Raw genomic sequence first — 16,828 nt, 5'->3', positions numbered from 1 at the left:
CCTATTAGGATAGAAAGAGCTCGTGATTCTGAGTATAAATAATATAAAAAATCCCAAATTTAAAAAAAGTGTAGGGACAACAAAAAAAAAACGCCCAAATGCCAATTCATACATTTGCTATTTGAGTTTAGTAGCAAGTGTATGAACTCGTACTTAAAACTTAAATTAATATTACACACACACATACAGATTAATATCTGTGATTCGGGCCTTGGTTAATCATACCTATACGTTGCAATGGTTTCCATGGCCGCAGTTAGTTAGGTTTGGATTTGTCTTCAAACCTTAATTTCATTAGTAAGTTTTCCATGAATATTCAGGGATGATTCTGAACTACGTTTTTGAACTGAGATAGTTGTTGTAATTAGTCTTTACGATTTCTCCACATAATAAACGAACTGATTTTAACTACCTAGGTACTCACCTAAATAGTAGAGGTGGTAGAGGTTGTCGAACCCTAGACTGACCATTGAATAAATAAAACAAATAAAATCTATTTCTTCATGACATATTAATAGAATTCGCTGACGTTTTGGAAGACAAAAATAACATTCACCAGAAACGTATAAATTATATAAAAAAAACGATATGACAAGGGTTTGACGTTGAGAAAATGTAGGTGAAGAAATCTATAATTTGGCTCCAGATTCGTTCCGGCATGTTACAGGTTCTACAACAGTAATCAAAACATTGTTTAATTTCCAACTTTTCACTTGGCAAACTTTACGTCATTTCATCAATTGTCAAAGTTTAAAAACTTAATCCACTTAAGGACCCTTTAGGGGTAGTGGAGAGTGCGCATGTCGGTAGGGTAGCGAGCACGGAGCACACTCCGCTCGCGGCGCGCACTCGGCCAGCACGCTCGTGGCACCTCGCGCTGACATGGCCCACGATCGCGCTCCGTCATTTGTAAATTGTAAACAGCTACTTCTATCGGACGAAAGTTTTCAAATTTAGAAAGAGATTCAATCGAACACTATTAAAAAAAAAATGGGTATTTTATGGTGAAAGAAGAGATGAAGTTGATAAGACTAGTGAATTACGTATTATGTGACTAAGTAATTACTTGAATTGTAATTATTTGAAGTGCACATGTGAATGAACTTATGCCATTATCAAACAAAACGCTGTATAAAAATGTTAAAATGATGCTTTTGCTGCTAATAACGTTATGTGGTGAGTAAAGTGTCCCATAAAATGTTTCTGTTTTAATTAAAACTTTATTTATGTTCTGTAAGATCTTCTCTCCAGCCCCTGATTACATATCCTAATATTCCTAATTACTAAAATCAAATTAACTATCTTAATTTTAAGAGATAATAAAGAAAACTACGCCCATTTTCCTTAGACTAATGCTAAGAACTTCTGTCTATATCGCTAGACGGCTAAGAGAGAGTTTAATCCAAAACTTTTAATTGAAAGGAACAAAGGCTATCACATTCTCATATCTCATTACAACTCTTATAAAACCTCTCCCGACTCTGATTCTAAATACGAATTTCCCAATGGTATTTTACAGCTTTTTTTTATTAATAAATAATGCACAGGCTCTCGTTCCGCTCGTTTAAAACGTTCAAGATTCGAATGACCTCCTAAGGCCAGCCATCCAAACGAATCATTCAAAATTTGCCACTGAAATTTGAATCTAGACTGTAGGAAATAGAGTTGATTTTGCGTTGTTTGGAAATTGAACGAAACAAAGCAAAAGCGACTCTGTTCCAATTGAACACGATTTAAATTACATCGAACTGAATAGGTACTATAGGTAGGACATTGGGCCTTAGGAGGATAAATTAAAGGCCTAATAAATATGGCGCTGTCATAAAGCTGAGCCAATAGCCCGAAAAGTTTTCGCTTCTATAGATAATAGGTACCTGATTAAGTGCAGGGCATTATTTTAACTAGCTTTTAGAAACTGCACTGATTGGCTCGTTTCTAGATATTAAGACTTCTGCTGAGTTTCAATCTTTTAAGTTTTCTGTATTCTCAATTTGAACCTGCGTTTTTACGCGATGTACGAAGGGTAAACTTTTACCTTAAGTCTACTAGTTTCTGGCTGTATGTCTGTGTGGAATGATGATGATCGATAAAACTATCCTAAGATGTAGTTTCCTGAACCTTATACTATCTCCATGCCGTGTGGTGGCCGGCTTTAGAATAGCGCCAACCCTCACATGGGATAAGGGTGTCGTACGAGGCGACTAAGTCCACAAACGAAGTAAAAAGCTGTTTCGTCACAGGGGAGATGGACCTCTTAGCATTGGCTTGCAATCCATCTAGGAGAAGGATACTCCAAAATTAAATCCCGGTATGGAGTTACCGTAAGGCGCGAGTAGGGTCCAACCTGAAATAAGCGGCAGATTCCTGCAGCCGACCTGCCTCCACACGTATTGGCTCGCCTTTCCTGTGGGTTAAGACAGTGAAGCCGAGAGGGTAATGCAGGTGCTGGGCATCCCTGCGTTTCCTTAATTCCGTCCCAGGCGGTGTTAAGTTTGGAGAGGTCATTGTCTCTCCGATTTGCACCATAAATCGTCTGCAATAGACGCAAAGACCAATGGATACTTTCTCCATGCCTTATTTCATCTAAATCTGAGCCGCGGTTTGAGCGTGAAGAGTAATCTGCTGGTAACAGACAGACAGACAGAATTACTTTCGTATTTATAAATAATATCAGTAGGTATTAGCTCCGCAACGAATGTTGTTATACGAGTATACGTTATCTTCAGTATTTATTTAATTTTTTATAGCAATGTACATAATTTTAATAACTAAACAATTCAATGATCGACACAATGATGTTCAGAATAAACAATAATTTTCCCAAAGGTTGTCTGGAAGAGATCACTTTTTAGCGATAAGACCGCCTGTTGTTTACCTCTGCTTGTGTTTCTTTTTATATTGTTTTCTTTTATTGAGGTGTGCAATAAAGAGTACCTATTTGTATTGTATTGTTCCGATGATTTTATTTGTTGCTGCATTACGCTCAATTACGGTAGTATTATAGGTGTTGATGGTGATGATGCATTCCAGTTATCCCTCATTAGGGACATAGGGCTCGCAGAAGAAACATCCATTTGTCGCGATCTTGAGCGGCAACTTAAATGTAGGCACGATATCCCTTCGCGCCTACATTTTTCAAATTTGCCGCCTTTTTCTACTGTCAAGATCTGGTTGACCAAGTATACACCGTGTTTTTATTGAATTCCGTTAACTTCGGGGTATGGTTAAGTACGTTTAAGATAACTAAATGGCATAGTTAATTTTCAAAAATATTTTTTTTTTGCTTTCTTACAAAAAAAAAATAAGTTTAAAAAGTAATTAAATGTAGCATGTAGCGTTGTTGTAACACGGGCATTACATTTAACTCAACCAAACAATTGAAATCTGTGACATATCAATGTCATTTCGAACATCGATCGACCGAGATTGTAGTTAAGTTTAGTAGCAAATGTATGAACTCATTCTAAACACTAATCAATATGTAAACCGGCCCTAAGGCAAGTGTACACGCTTGTAGAGGCCTTAAGGAAAAAAATAAATTATTGATTATCTCCGAAATGGAGTTAATTAGAATATCGGTGTCTTTGAGAAAGTTACTTGATTTAAGCTCAGGAATGCACCCTTGAAATTAACGGAAATAAAAAAAAACACGGTGTATATTATATTTTGTAGGTTCATAAATTTAAATTTGATTGCTATCTATGATCTGACCCGAATAACGGATGCCACTGCCTATTGTTACTGTTATTTATGATTAAAGTTTTCTGCGTTGATTTACGATGGAAATAATGTTGTTTAAAATAATATTTGGAATTTGTAAAATATGTAAATAAAGGGATATTTAAAGCTTTAAAATAATTATTTCATATATCAGAGCCAAATTGCTATTCTAAATATACATTTTGAGGCTCGGAGCCAAATTTTGAGGCTCGGAGGGAAATTCGGTTGGGCATTTTTATAAACATTCATTTTTCCATTGTGATAAATATCTGTATATGTGTATAATTTATACATTGACTCAATACCAGTTTAATTACTTAATTAAAATTCAATATTTCCGTACCTACATAGTCGCGCCCTTGCACTCGGTTTTGCGTAACTACTTAATAATTCATTTTCGATCCCATTCGTACCTATATATTACGGGGCTAAACACACTGCTCAGTTAAATACCATTTCAACAATAACGCAATATTAAGTGTAAATTCGCGGCCATTTTAATGTCAGCGCTAACGGTTTTATTTAAATTAAAACATCGTTTAGCCAATGACAAATGATAAACGGCGGGTGAGCTCGCGTTTAGATATTGCTCGTAAACATTTTTACGACCGTCTCGCTTGTCCAATAAATAGAGAGCGTAACGAAACGCGTGAAAATGGCGGAGTTACAAGAACTTACATTCTGAGGAGATAATTCTACTTTGTGTGGAACAAAGCCATTGACATGTTGCCAAGAAGCTTATCTTGCCAATTAGATAACTTTTGACAAAACACACGAATAAAAAAGATATACTGCCGTATTCGAACTTCATATATATTCACAAGAGACGACACGTACTAGATCCATTCTAGATACGTTATAGTTTAGATTTCAACTAGTTCTCTTTTGCAGCTCAATTCGGGCAACCAATGTCACTTTTACGTTAGATAAAGTTAGATATCTATTAGATGTGAATTGGATCTCTAAGTCATATCTTGTGGAAATCGTTCAGGATCTCCAGAATCGCGGAAATGTCAAATTTGACAGGTTAGATCCTAAAAATATCGTTATCGTATCTTGGTGATGTCTAAAAGATATCTTATAGATATCTATTTCAAAATCCGAATCGGGCCCAAAGATTACTCAGAGAATGTTTTACTTTATTTATACACTTAGTTCTCTGTATATGTACAAATACACTAATAAACAATAATAAACAAAATGATGTCTCCGTAGTTAAGGTTTTTCTACTCCATAGATTATCCAAATAACATAAAACCTTTTCTTACCTAATAACTGATATTTTGTCAGTTTTATTCAGTTACTAAAATAGGTTACGAATTTAGAATTCCCCGAAAATAATTCGTATTCGCAAATTTAAATGTAAACGAGAAATTCAGTAGGTTGCAACTTTCAAAACCAAGCTAAGTTTAACATGTTTGTTACGTCAGTAACAAGTTTTTTAATTAAAGTAGGTATGTTTAATTATTTCTGCTAGTCTCCATTTTCAGCTTTTCTAGATTACAAGCACAGGTTCAGTAGCACCATGATGTTATATAATGTTCAAACAACGATGAAATAAGTTTCTTTTAGAGATATATTAAAATAGAGCTAACATAAATCCTTAGATCCATTAAATCTTTGGCTTCAAAATAATAATAATACGAGAAGCATAAAATACTTGTAAATGAAAAGCCATCAGGCAGTTTGTTTCAAGCGCAAATGCTTCTTTTTGTTAGATAGTAGAATATTTAAATGCCAGCTAACTGATATGATTTCAATATTATTAAAATATCGGTTTGATGTCAGGTTCACGTTCGAATTGGCCTGTAGGTAATTCTCTTTCTATTTAGTATCTGGAATATCTGGATAGCTGTAATTGCTATATACCTAATAGGTAACTCTAATATTCACTGCGCGCTAAGCACAGTTAATACCTATGCGTCCAGGCGGGATGTCCACCTCATAATCACTTACCAAGAAGTGCTAGCTGTACGAGTATTAACTGTAATGCAATTAGATACTTTCCTACTAGTCAAATCAGCTTCTTTTTTAGAACTGTCAAAACGATTTGCTAATATGGAATTTATATGAAAACGTGTGTAGTGACGTCACGGTCAACTCGACTACTTTTTCTACTTCCATCCGATTTATTAAATAGAAATTGTGTTTAAAAATAACTGCTATCTATGTTTTTCTAATAATTATCTGGTGCTTTATTTCGTGCACGGTGTAAAATAATTTATTTTATCTACCCAAATATCATAAACCCTCCATGATGCGTCCAAGAACCACACATTATGACCACCATAAAAATATACTGTTTTGTTAGAACAAATTTCTTATCTGTAACAATGTTATTATTGCTAAATAATAACATCGATTTCGATAATATTATGCATTCAAATTTCGAACATCTTTGAAAAACAAAGAAATTTGATTTGACCTCTATTCTAATATCAGTCGAGATGACGTTTAGTTCGAAATGAATTGTTAATTTTCAAACAAATTTGACAAATGTCGCACGTAAGTAAGATATCGAACGATATGATAGTTGGGGCAGACTCTAGTTTGTCTCTGAATTAAAAAAAAAACTATGACAGCTGCCAGAAAACTTTTCAATACTGCCATTACAGGTTAAAATTTGTTTTGTTGCATAAAATTGTTCAATTTGTTGAATTTAAACCATAAAATGAGTGATCAAGATGATATAGATATTTCGGCGACGCCTCCTGTACGGATATGATGGTCGTTCTTGTCTACGTGACAGCGTGATAAAACGGTGTCCGTCACTTTCTTTCCCACGGTGTTAAACAGTGACAGTTATTTTATCACGTGGATAAAGATGGATAAAGCTATCCATAATAGTCTGGCTGATATCCGTGACAAAGCAACTAACGTTATAAATGACTTATTACCAGCTAAGTCAAGGAAACAATACAAAGAAACATACTTCTGTCCGAGCTGGGCAAGTGAATTATAATAATTGCACCATCCAAACTGTAAGTAAATAATCATTATTGTTCTAAATCAATTTCTTCATTTTCGCATTTGTTTTCTGTTTTATTTTACTAATAATTGTTGTTAGTGGCCCTGAACAACACCGCGATGCCGGTCATAATATGCGGCTCCTGAATGCATCATGACGGCTTATGATATGTGGGTAGATAAAGTAGTGTATGTAACTGTACATAATTAGGCATTAAAACACTCGTGTGATCCTTTTAAGAAACTCACTTCGTTCGTTTCTTAAACCCACACTCGTGTTTAATGCCCTTCATTATGTACAGTCACATAAACTGATATCCGTGACAAAGCAACTAACGTTATAAATGACTTATTACCAGCTAAGTCAAGGAAACAATACAAAGAAACATACTTCTGTCCGAGCTGGGCAAGTGAATTATAATAATTGCACCATCCAAACTGTAAGTAAATAATCATTATTGTTCTAAATCAATTTCTTCATTTTCGCATTTGTTTTCTGTTTTATTTTACTAATAATTGTTGTTAGTGGCCCTGAACAACACCGCGATGCCGGTCATAATATGCGGCTCCTGAATGCATCATGACGGCTTATGATATGTGGGTAGATAAAGTAGTGTATGTAACTGTACATAATTAGGCATTAAAACACTCGTGTGATCCTTTTAAGAAACTCACTTCGTTCGTTTCTTAAACCCACACTCGTGTTTAATGCCCTTCATTATGTACAGTCACATAAACTACTATTAAGTATAGGAAAGTACCCAATTATGCGTGTGAGCTGTCACAACCTTATATGTATTACGATTAAGCAATACCTAGTAAACATCAAAGCCACATGAAAAGATTTCTCTATTTGCAGTAACAACTCCAAGATTCCTTTAGCTTAAGTACGTACCTAACAATCCGCACGACATAAAGCGAACCTCTTTTAAGGAATTAACCGAATTTGAGATAATTTGACGCGGCTCAAGTGTCTCCCTTTACTAATGGTGGGGTTTGAGTGGGATTATTGTAAAAGGATTATCTTAGACGTAATTTACAAAGGCGTGGTATTTTAATCCTGCCAAAGTCCCAGCAACTCGAAACAACATCCATTGTTGAGTTCGTCAACGTCTTTTAATTAATTTTCATTTAAATTTTGTCAATTGTCTGCGGAATTAAACGAAGTTTGCCGTTTCTTGACGACGTGAGAGGGTTGGCTCGTGGCCAGACGTAGCATTGTTTATTTACTGGTACAATTTGCGGACAATGTGGCGGTGACGAAGGTAAATGAAAAAAATGTAATAAATCGTGGATCTCCGTCGCGCCGCGGATAAGCTTTCCTTCATCCCTGGGAGGACAATATTATATGATTAGCGTGCGGAAATCAGCACTTTTTTAACAAACTGGGATTAAGAGCCTTATGGAAAATCAATCACTGCACCAGAATCCGGTTTTAAGAACAACAGGCGGATCTTTAGCAAATATGGTAAAACATCAGCTTTCCGGATAGCGACATCCGTAGGAGACTTTACAAATGTAGAAGTTTCTGAAGTGGCAACGGATGTACATATTACGGATAGGGTAGGGATCCGAGATTGTTTGACATAATGATTGAAAGCCATAATGTAGTGATTGTCAGATTATCATTAGTCATAATTCTGAAACCTTTTCAGGAATTTCCTAAGGTTATCCTATGGACAAGTTAGGTTAGGTTTGGTTTGTTTTATGGAATCCAATCCAGTCCTAAAAATTACGCTTATCTGAGAAAAACCAAATGATGACTATCGAAAATGAGGAGAAATATTTTATAACTTAAAACTTTATGGGAAACAATAGAGACCCGTTGTCACGTAGTTGCTCTTGCGCATTCGATATTTCAATATGGATGTCATTATTTATGCACCAATCTCGATCTTATATCTATAGAACAGTTACTTGTTAGACCCGCGGGTGAAATTTTCACTGTTGATTTTTATCCGCCCAGCCGTTTACAAAAAAGTTAAGGTCGTGGTCGTACAATAAATATCTCAAGTTTGAACAAACTCTTTTTTTGGCAAAATGCAAACAGCTGTTACAAAGTTAATATTCAGTGTTCTTCGAAAGCTAGCCTTAACTTAGGTCATAAAAAGGGATGGAGCTTGCATACTGTTTGCTCTCAAATCGGTACTTACATTAATGCAAACGATTATTGCCAAAGATAGAGAACTAAGAACATTTCTAAAAAGACCAAACATAAATTAATACTACTTATATAGGTACACATTTTTATTTATGTTCTTGTTTCATGTGACTATATATTAGGTAGGTACCTACTACTTCTTTTTAAATACGATAATATTACATACGAGTATATATCAATATCAGTTACATATATCCTGTGATAAGCAATTATGAGACTATTAAACGCTCATAATGGCCGCCGTAATTACTCTAGTCATCAGCTAAATCCCTACACATCATAATTTGGCTACGTAACGCGTATCGCACACACGGCTCAATCCGGCAGCCCATCCGGTTATTTTGTACCCCGGGTTGACGGGTTCAATTTGGTTTGACGGTTAGTACGAGGACAAATGAAACTTATGAAATGAAATAATGACGTAAGACTACTGTCTTAAATGCTATGGATATCGATAACACAATATTTAGTTAATCACTAACACTGGTACGTTTTGGCCCCTAAAAACCGGGCCAGGGGCAGTGGGGTGACACTGGACTCTTCGGCCCCATTCGGCTCAGCGTTGCTACTAGTAATTATTAGGGTTGGCAAAACTTGACATCCCTTTAAGTAAACAACCACAGATAAGATAAGCAACCCGCTTAGCAAATTGCTGCTGACTGTATCTATTATTTATTCTGTGCTAGGGGTATTACCAAAGACAAAAACGAATGTGAATGAGTTTTTCGCCGAGCTTCCCTGTACGTAACATAGTCTATCCTGGCGGCCTAGCCAAGGTGACGATCGCTTGTGCTTCGCTATAGAATCGCTTTATGTCTCTCTATCACTCTTCCATATTAGTGTGACAGTGACAGTTGCGTTTAGTTCGCTACATAGCGTTAGCGATTGGCATGTTGGCTACGGGGCCTGAACGGTTATCGACAAGCGTTGCTCTACGGACCGTGACTGTCGATGGCAAGGGAAATTGTTAATTCTATCGAAACGAAACACATAGGAAACCACGTCCTAGCTTCGCTCGTACGTCGCGATGGCTTGGCACTCTTCCAGCCAGCGATTGTGCTTTACTATGGCGATTATTTCACTGGTGCACTATTCAAACTGCTTCGGAACCCGACTGAATGGACATGAAAGAATTTTCGTGTGCAGCGACCGACTGTAATGATGGACGTTTATTCTTTTCATTTCTCATGCTCTGAAAGTGGGTCGTTGTTGTTCTAAAAAGTGTGTAGAAAATGAGGGGTACCTACATTTCTGCTCTCGAGCACTGTATTTTCTATGTACGTTTTTTTACAGTAATTAAAATTTTAGTTTTCAATGGATTTGTTGTACAATTTCCATTCTGATAATTAACTCCCCAAATAACGATTTATTGCCGAAATTGTCAATTGAAAGTACCTTCAAGAAATACTACTGAAGTTTATACTCAGCCGTGTTTTTTTAAATGCACATTTTTTTTTCACTTTCCTCGTATTCGAAGTTAAAACTAGAGTGTTTAACTCGGGGAAAGACACCATTTAAGTCTCGGACTGTTTGCGCTTTCACTGCGTTCGGGCGCCAAACTACCTCGACAACAATGAGGCCTTTCATACCTTGGTTAACAATCTACTATTGAAAGCTAGGGAAGCTCGCGGATTTAAAACGGTGTTTCTGTGAAAAATTATTTACTCCTTTTATGTTCTGGGGCGCTAAAGGGTCGGTGTTGATATGCAAACGGTGCGAACCGACATTGTCTACGTGGAGCATAAATCGTGAAACATGGATATTGTCGTTTGGAATTACGTTTACGAGCTCCCATCATTTTATACGATCCAATAATGTTAGTTTAATGCATTTTATGTTGAAAAGTGTGAAGTAACATTAAGTTGGATAATCGTTATTGTATTATTCGTCAACAGGTTGATTTTTTCCGTTCAGACGTAAGGATGTATTTGTTTTTTAATTAATATCAAAGCAACTTTCAAAGTATCAAATCAAAAAATAAAGGATAATACTGATACATTTTGTTTTCTCAATTTAGTTAGACATAAGTATCTAAGTACCTATATAGGTGCTTAAGGAAATTGCCAATATTTCGCTCAGCGGATCAGCATTGCCATCCAGCGGGGCAATGCGCCCAGTCTTCTGGACACCCTACCGCGCGACTACGAGTGGCCAAATTTTTTATTTATAAGTTTTTATTATGTTTTTATTCATTGTTTTTTTTGTTAGGGAAATTAATAGTAGGTATTGTTTTGTCAAACACTTCATACACTAATTTTCAATTCTGACTGTATTCCGTTTTCCGTCCCCCTTCCCTTCTCATTTATTGTAATAACATTTATATCGAGTTATATTTTATATATTCCTACATGTCCTTCCTTAATTATTGGGTTTTTATTTAATTTAACCATGTAATTTAATCTTTTTACTTAGAACGCCACTTTATTGATTTTGAAAACAAGACTTACGACTCGTAAATGGAATTTATCGTAAAATTTGGCTACTTTGCTCCAGGATTCGTATTTAATTAAAAAAATATTATATTATTATGATATTGTGGTATATTGATATATGTATTATAGTTTGTCAAGGACTGTCTCATTTCAAATATAGACAGAGAGAATTATACTATCTTTGTCTTACAGTAGTACCAGCACCCAAAAGAAAAGGATGAGTATAGTTTTATTTGTTCTTATTTACTGACAATTTGGTTTGACAAACTATATATGCCTATTTAAAGAAGACCATTACTACCTTCATGTTATAACACTTTAAGTAAGTTGTGATATAGTTTAATTGTATAGGTATATTAATAGTTAGGGTACAATTACCCAGTGGGGAACAAAGAATGTACATTTCACGGTATTGACTTATTGTTGCCAAAATCTCAACGGATTGTCATGGCGCGGAATGTGGCGATATTACGCAAAAGGGGCTGCGTTCCACATAATCCACATACCCCTCATCCACTTATAGGGAAGGCCGGCATTGTCGGAATTCTCGTGTTTTCGTCTTTATTGCATATTCCTACGAACGAGGTAAGTTCAATACCGGCTAGTGTAGCTGTGGGGTAAATGTGGCTGGCCTTCCTATTGGGGCTATGTACATATGGATTAGATTTATTGCGAGTTCATACATTTTTCATTAAACCTTTTCGCATATCCAAATGTTCGCACCTATCACGGTTCGAACGCACCCACGTACCGAGCAATAGAATTACCAAATAACTTCTTAGCTACAGTCCAAAATGCAGACATATTCGCTGACAAGTGGCCGTCCTTACAACATTGTATCAGGATTTTATTTAAACTTAACCTATTTAAATTAGTATAGTATCAGGATTTAATCCGTAGTATCAGGTTTTTTTTAGCTGTAAACTTATACTTGTGTTTGTTTAAATAAAGAATAAAGTAGTAAATGTATGAACGTATGAAGCCGCACTTAGCCTGTAGACACACTTATCCGCATTGACTTTACTTAGACACATTTAGATTCAGCGAGAATAGGAAGAAATACGTTTCTATGGAACGTCGCTTTTAAAAAAGTTACATTCTGATCCCGACTGCAGCAGCGGGAAACGGACGATGTCACTGTCAGTTTCTTTGATAAAATGGGTACTTTCCAATCCCGACAGCAATGCGACCATTTCACGCTTCTGCTGTCACCAGAGAAATTGGTTAAATACGTCAATTCATTCGGGTCCCGTGACAGTCCCATCCATTACTCCGTCGCAATTACTGTGGTCCTTCCAAAACGTCGACCGCGCTATTATGTGACTCGATTGAGGTCACTGCCGCATACGAATTGTCAATTTCATCTAATGGAACGATAAGTGCACGGAGACGGCCAATAATAGATTTTGGTAAATTACTATTATATAGCCGGACCATTCCATATGTTATAGTTTCACATTTTGCAACGGCTATATCGAATAAATGGAGCTAATCCTAAACTATGAAATTGTTCAGTAGTAAAGTAAATATTTAATATTTGTTCAGTATTACATAGTCGAGTCAAATATCAAATATTAGAATCGTTTCAGTATGATATATTGCAACTTCATATTAATCAAATAAACACCTTTTGCAAACACGCTAGTATAAAATAGATACCTAGTGACGGTCAAAATGGCTAAATGTATCGAAAGACATCCTTATATTCATGATAACAAAGGTGAGTTACGATATATTTGGCTACTTTAGCCGTCTCCATCTATTTGTTGCTGACTGTACATCGTCTATAATCGGTAAATTGCGGATATCAACACAGCAGTGAGCAAAATGCGATTTCGCTCACTGTTTTTAAGTAGCAAAGTACCCTTGTGCGAGCTGCTGAGGTGAACATTTAATTGTTGGTATGTTGGTATATCTTAAGAAAACATGAGTGAATAGAGGTAAGTGATGAAGAAGGAATACATTTTTCGGGTTCTCTAATATGTTCTCACTGCTGAGGTGAAAAGTTTCATGAACTACACGAGATCAAAGTTATTTACATCTCGTGCGCTTTTGAGTCCCTTACTACGCTCAAGATTCTAAATTAGATAGTATAGAATCTTTCGCTTGCACGGGACTCAAAATAAGCACTTGAAGAAATATCAAACTTTGATTTCTTGTTGTACAAATAACTATTGTTTTGTCCATTTCTAGAGAAAATGGCATCTCCCAATAATAATATTGTAGACAGAATAGGCGACCATTCCTTTAAGCCATTGATACCATTCGAAGTCAACGTATACGCTCGACAATTTTCCAGCACTGAAAATGTGTGAAAAATTCCGATAGGATTTCAAAAGTTAATTTTTAGATGAGTAATAAAGTACCTATCAACAAAACGGAAGTACGAATAAAACGAGAAAAGTTTCGCTCGCGGATATTAATGACGGATACAATCATAACTTCAAGAGCCTTTGTTTTTATTGTCATAAAAGATAAGGATAAGCCCTTGGGCTTTGTTTGAATAAACTTAGTTTTATTTATAAGTCAAGTTGGAGCCGTAAATTAGGGCGGGGGCGGTACATGGGGATACTTAATTAGAGTAAATACGTAAGGATGTCTTTCCCGGGAATATTACTAGAAATATTCCCATTTTCATCGCGTTTTTATCGCGTTGGACTGAAAAAGTAGTTTTCGCTAGAATTATTTTATACATAATATGTATTTGTTTATGTAAACGGGTTTGTTTATTTATTGATTACAATTTTGGACACGAAATAAATGTTATTAAATTAAGTGTCATATAAATAAAAATAACATTGTAATATAATGTATCGATTGACCTGTAAGTAACTCAATTATTCATAATAAAATAAAATTATTTTTCTTTGGAGAATTCAAACGAACTTAACGTAGGTATGCAAATTTTATTATTTATATAAAATCATTTGCAAAAGTCGGTAATCGTGAATATTCTTCAGAATTGAAACGGGAGAAGTTTGACCAATGCTATTTAATAAAATGCTCGGTACCATATATAAATAAACATGTTAACGTCGAATTTCATTAGAAATATTAATAAACTTTTCCAATTAATAGAAGACACAGCTTAGATTTTATTTTAGAGATATATGTATTCTATTCTATTTATTATGATATTCTTGAGAACAAGGTAATATTCCCGAGAAATACTCCCGGGACCGGTAATTATTCCACGGCATATCACTATTAACACGTATTGTGATAATTGTAGAAATGTTTATTATTAGTAAAGGGTCTCAGGAGGCGAGGGAGAGGCAATGCCTCACGCGCCTGCCACGGTTTGGCGTACTGACTTCCTGGAGCACGGCGCGGCGTATATCATTGTAACGTTATGAGGCTGTACAATAAGTGCGTGATGAATTATCTAGTCACTTCACGTTTTCACTTGTAGGGAGGATCGTAATGAATTAACTTAATTGTATTATTTTTCTATTAACAAATATATATTATTATACATATATCATATAGGTACCTACAGGTTTTTTTTCGGTTATTTATTCACAGTTCATACTAGTAGGTAGTATAATTTAAATAGTAGTAAGAACATTGATTAGCAAATAGAGAGACAGAGATATGAAAAGGAGTGTAACTATGTATTCGTTTAAATGTTTAGGTATTACCTATTTACCTTTATCATGTATTTCTTCCAGCATGAAAGCAAATTCACATAAAAAAATAAAACTAAGAACTTCGAAAACAAATTGATAAAAAATTTCTAATTAAAAATGTATACTGAAATTGTGAAATATTACTAGAACAATATATTATTATATATTATTATTGAATATTCAAAAGTAACAATTTGAGTAGAACAATATTTTGAATAACAACTCCAATTCTGCCACGTCGTCTAAATATCTGTAGTACTTACGGAAGCCCTCTACCATAATTATTACTCAACCTTTATCCGAGCCGAATCGAGTAAATTTGTTCCAAAATTACTTTTATTAAAAGCATTTCTTTCCCTCCGCCTAACCAAAGTGCTAAAGTAGAGTAAATGGACTGGAATTTCCGTTTGGAGAATAAATTATCTAGGAATATTACAGAAAATTACTGTTTAAAAAGACGTTCGCCGTCGTTGCAAATATCGGTTAAATATTTGGAGTGCAAACATTTTGATTTGATGGTATTTGATCGTTGGAAGCGGATGCGGCTGTTACGGCGCCGCTGTGCGCTTCGCTGGCTGCATCTCCGTCTCTTCGAGACGAGGGCTCTTATTCCTATACAATTTTCCGCTATTACCAGTGTACTACGCGTCGGCAAGATTTGAGTCTGTTGTACTTCACGTCTGCAAGATCTGTCTGTTTTAGTTCGCACATAATTATTGAAGATATATCTATGGCGCAATATAGAGAAAACCAATTTGGAGATTTTGACGTGATATAAATCGATAAACACCGGTATCATGCACGAAAAAGTGTCACGTTGTGAACAGATCTCCATGGTAACGTTGTGGACAGATCTCCATGATAACGTATAAAAGTACCTATGCATTTTTTCATCAATGTTTTCTTATGACGTTATCACGCAAAATTATCGTCCGTAAACCGACTTTACAGACAACCATATTTCTTTTTTGTGTGCTTTTGTCCAGCGCAGCATTAAGGCACAGGGCGGACACGCCATACATCAAAAATTAATTGCGTTTATATGTGTGCGCGGCACGTCTGTACACGCGTCATTGAGTATCTGACGGAATCCTGACATGCTCTCAGTAGTCTCAGTAGAGCGACTTACGCACACATTCATGTCGCGGCCAGTCGCGGGGCGAGGTAACCCGAGTCGGGGCGGGGCGGTGCGTGTCCGTTCTGTATGATAATACTATTACTTATTCTGTGATTAAGGTTTAAATGGGGTAAGCGAAACACTTGTAGGGAATCCTCATACTATTTCGCTTGCACTGAAGTAAAATAATCAATATTTCTGTGACACCACATGACATAGTTAGTCACAGAACAAAAGGCGCTTTGAATAAATTTTATTTCTCCTACTTGAATTTGGGTAAGGTTTAGATCAGTGTCGTACTGCTTCGTGTGCTGTGTTTTTAAACGTAACTGAAATACTTAAGGTCAATGCGACTAATTCCGTCATACGGTCTATTCTGTCTACTAGCGTTTTTCTAGAAGAACGAACAAAATTGATAATTTCATCGACAAAGCAGCGATTGCCTTTAGTTTCAGGCAATCAAAAGCAGATGGTTTTTTTTCCTACGATTGAAAAGCAAAGAAATATACGCTACTGCACGGAATAGTCCCTATGACGGAATTTAACTTTAATGTATTATTTTTGCAATGCCTAAACTTTATTAGTATGACACCAAATGCGTTAAAAGTCCTAAAAGTTCAAAAGCAAAAAGTTCGGAGAAAAAAATTTAATGAAGCCGTCATAGACTGATATTTTTTATGGACATCGGTTTCGCAAAAAATATTTCTATATAGTAGCCAGCCATGGGACAAAACTACAGTAGGTATACAGTAGTTCGCAAATAATTGATTTCATGTAATTTATGAAGTTGATACTCGTCAGC

The 16,828-nt window shown here is 35.7% G+C and overlaps 1 protein-coding gene across 1 annotated transcript in view; it reads left to right on the top strand.

The window, feature by feature from the left end:
• Nucleotides 1-1,015: 1,015 nt before the first annotated feature.
• Nucleotides 1,016-16,828, top strand: part of LOC134650926 (uncharacterized) — a 435,267-nt gene continuing 419,454 nt past the window's right edge. Inside the window, exon 1 of the mRNA XM_063505878.1 lies at nucleotides 1,016-1,176. Within this exon, the coding sequence (XP_063361948.1) occupies nucleotides 1,107-1,176 (70 nt within the window). The 5' untranslated portion in view covers nucleotides 1,016-1,106. The remainder of the gene's footprint in view (nucleotides 1,177-16,828) is intronic.

The sequence above is a fragment of the Cydia amplana genome, chromosome 9 (assembly GCF_948474715.1).
Source record: "Cydia amplana chromosome 9, ilCydAmpl1.1, whole genome shotgun sequence".
Taxonomy (NCBI): domain Eukaryota; kingdom Metazoa; phylum Arthropoda; class Insecta; order Lepidoptera; family Tortricidae; genus Cydia; species Cydia amplana.
The sequence above is the reverse complement of the archived record's forward strand: the minus strand, read 5'-3'. Positions and strand labels throughout refer to the sequence as shown.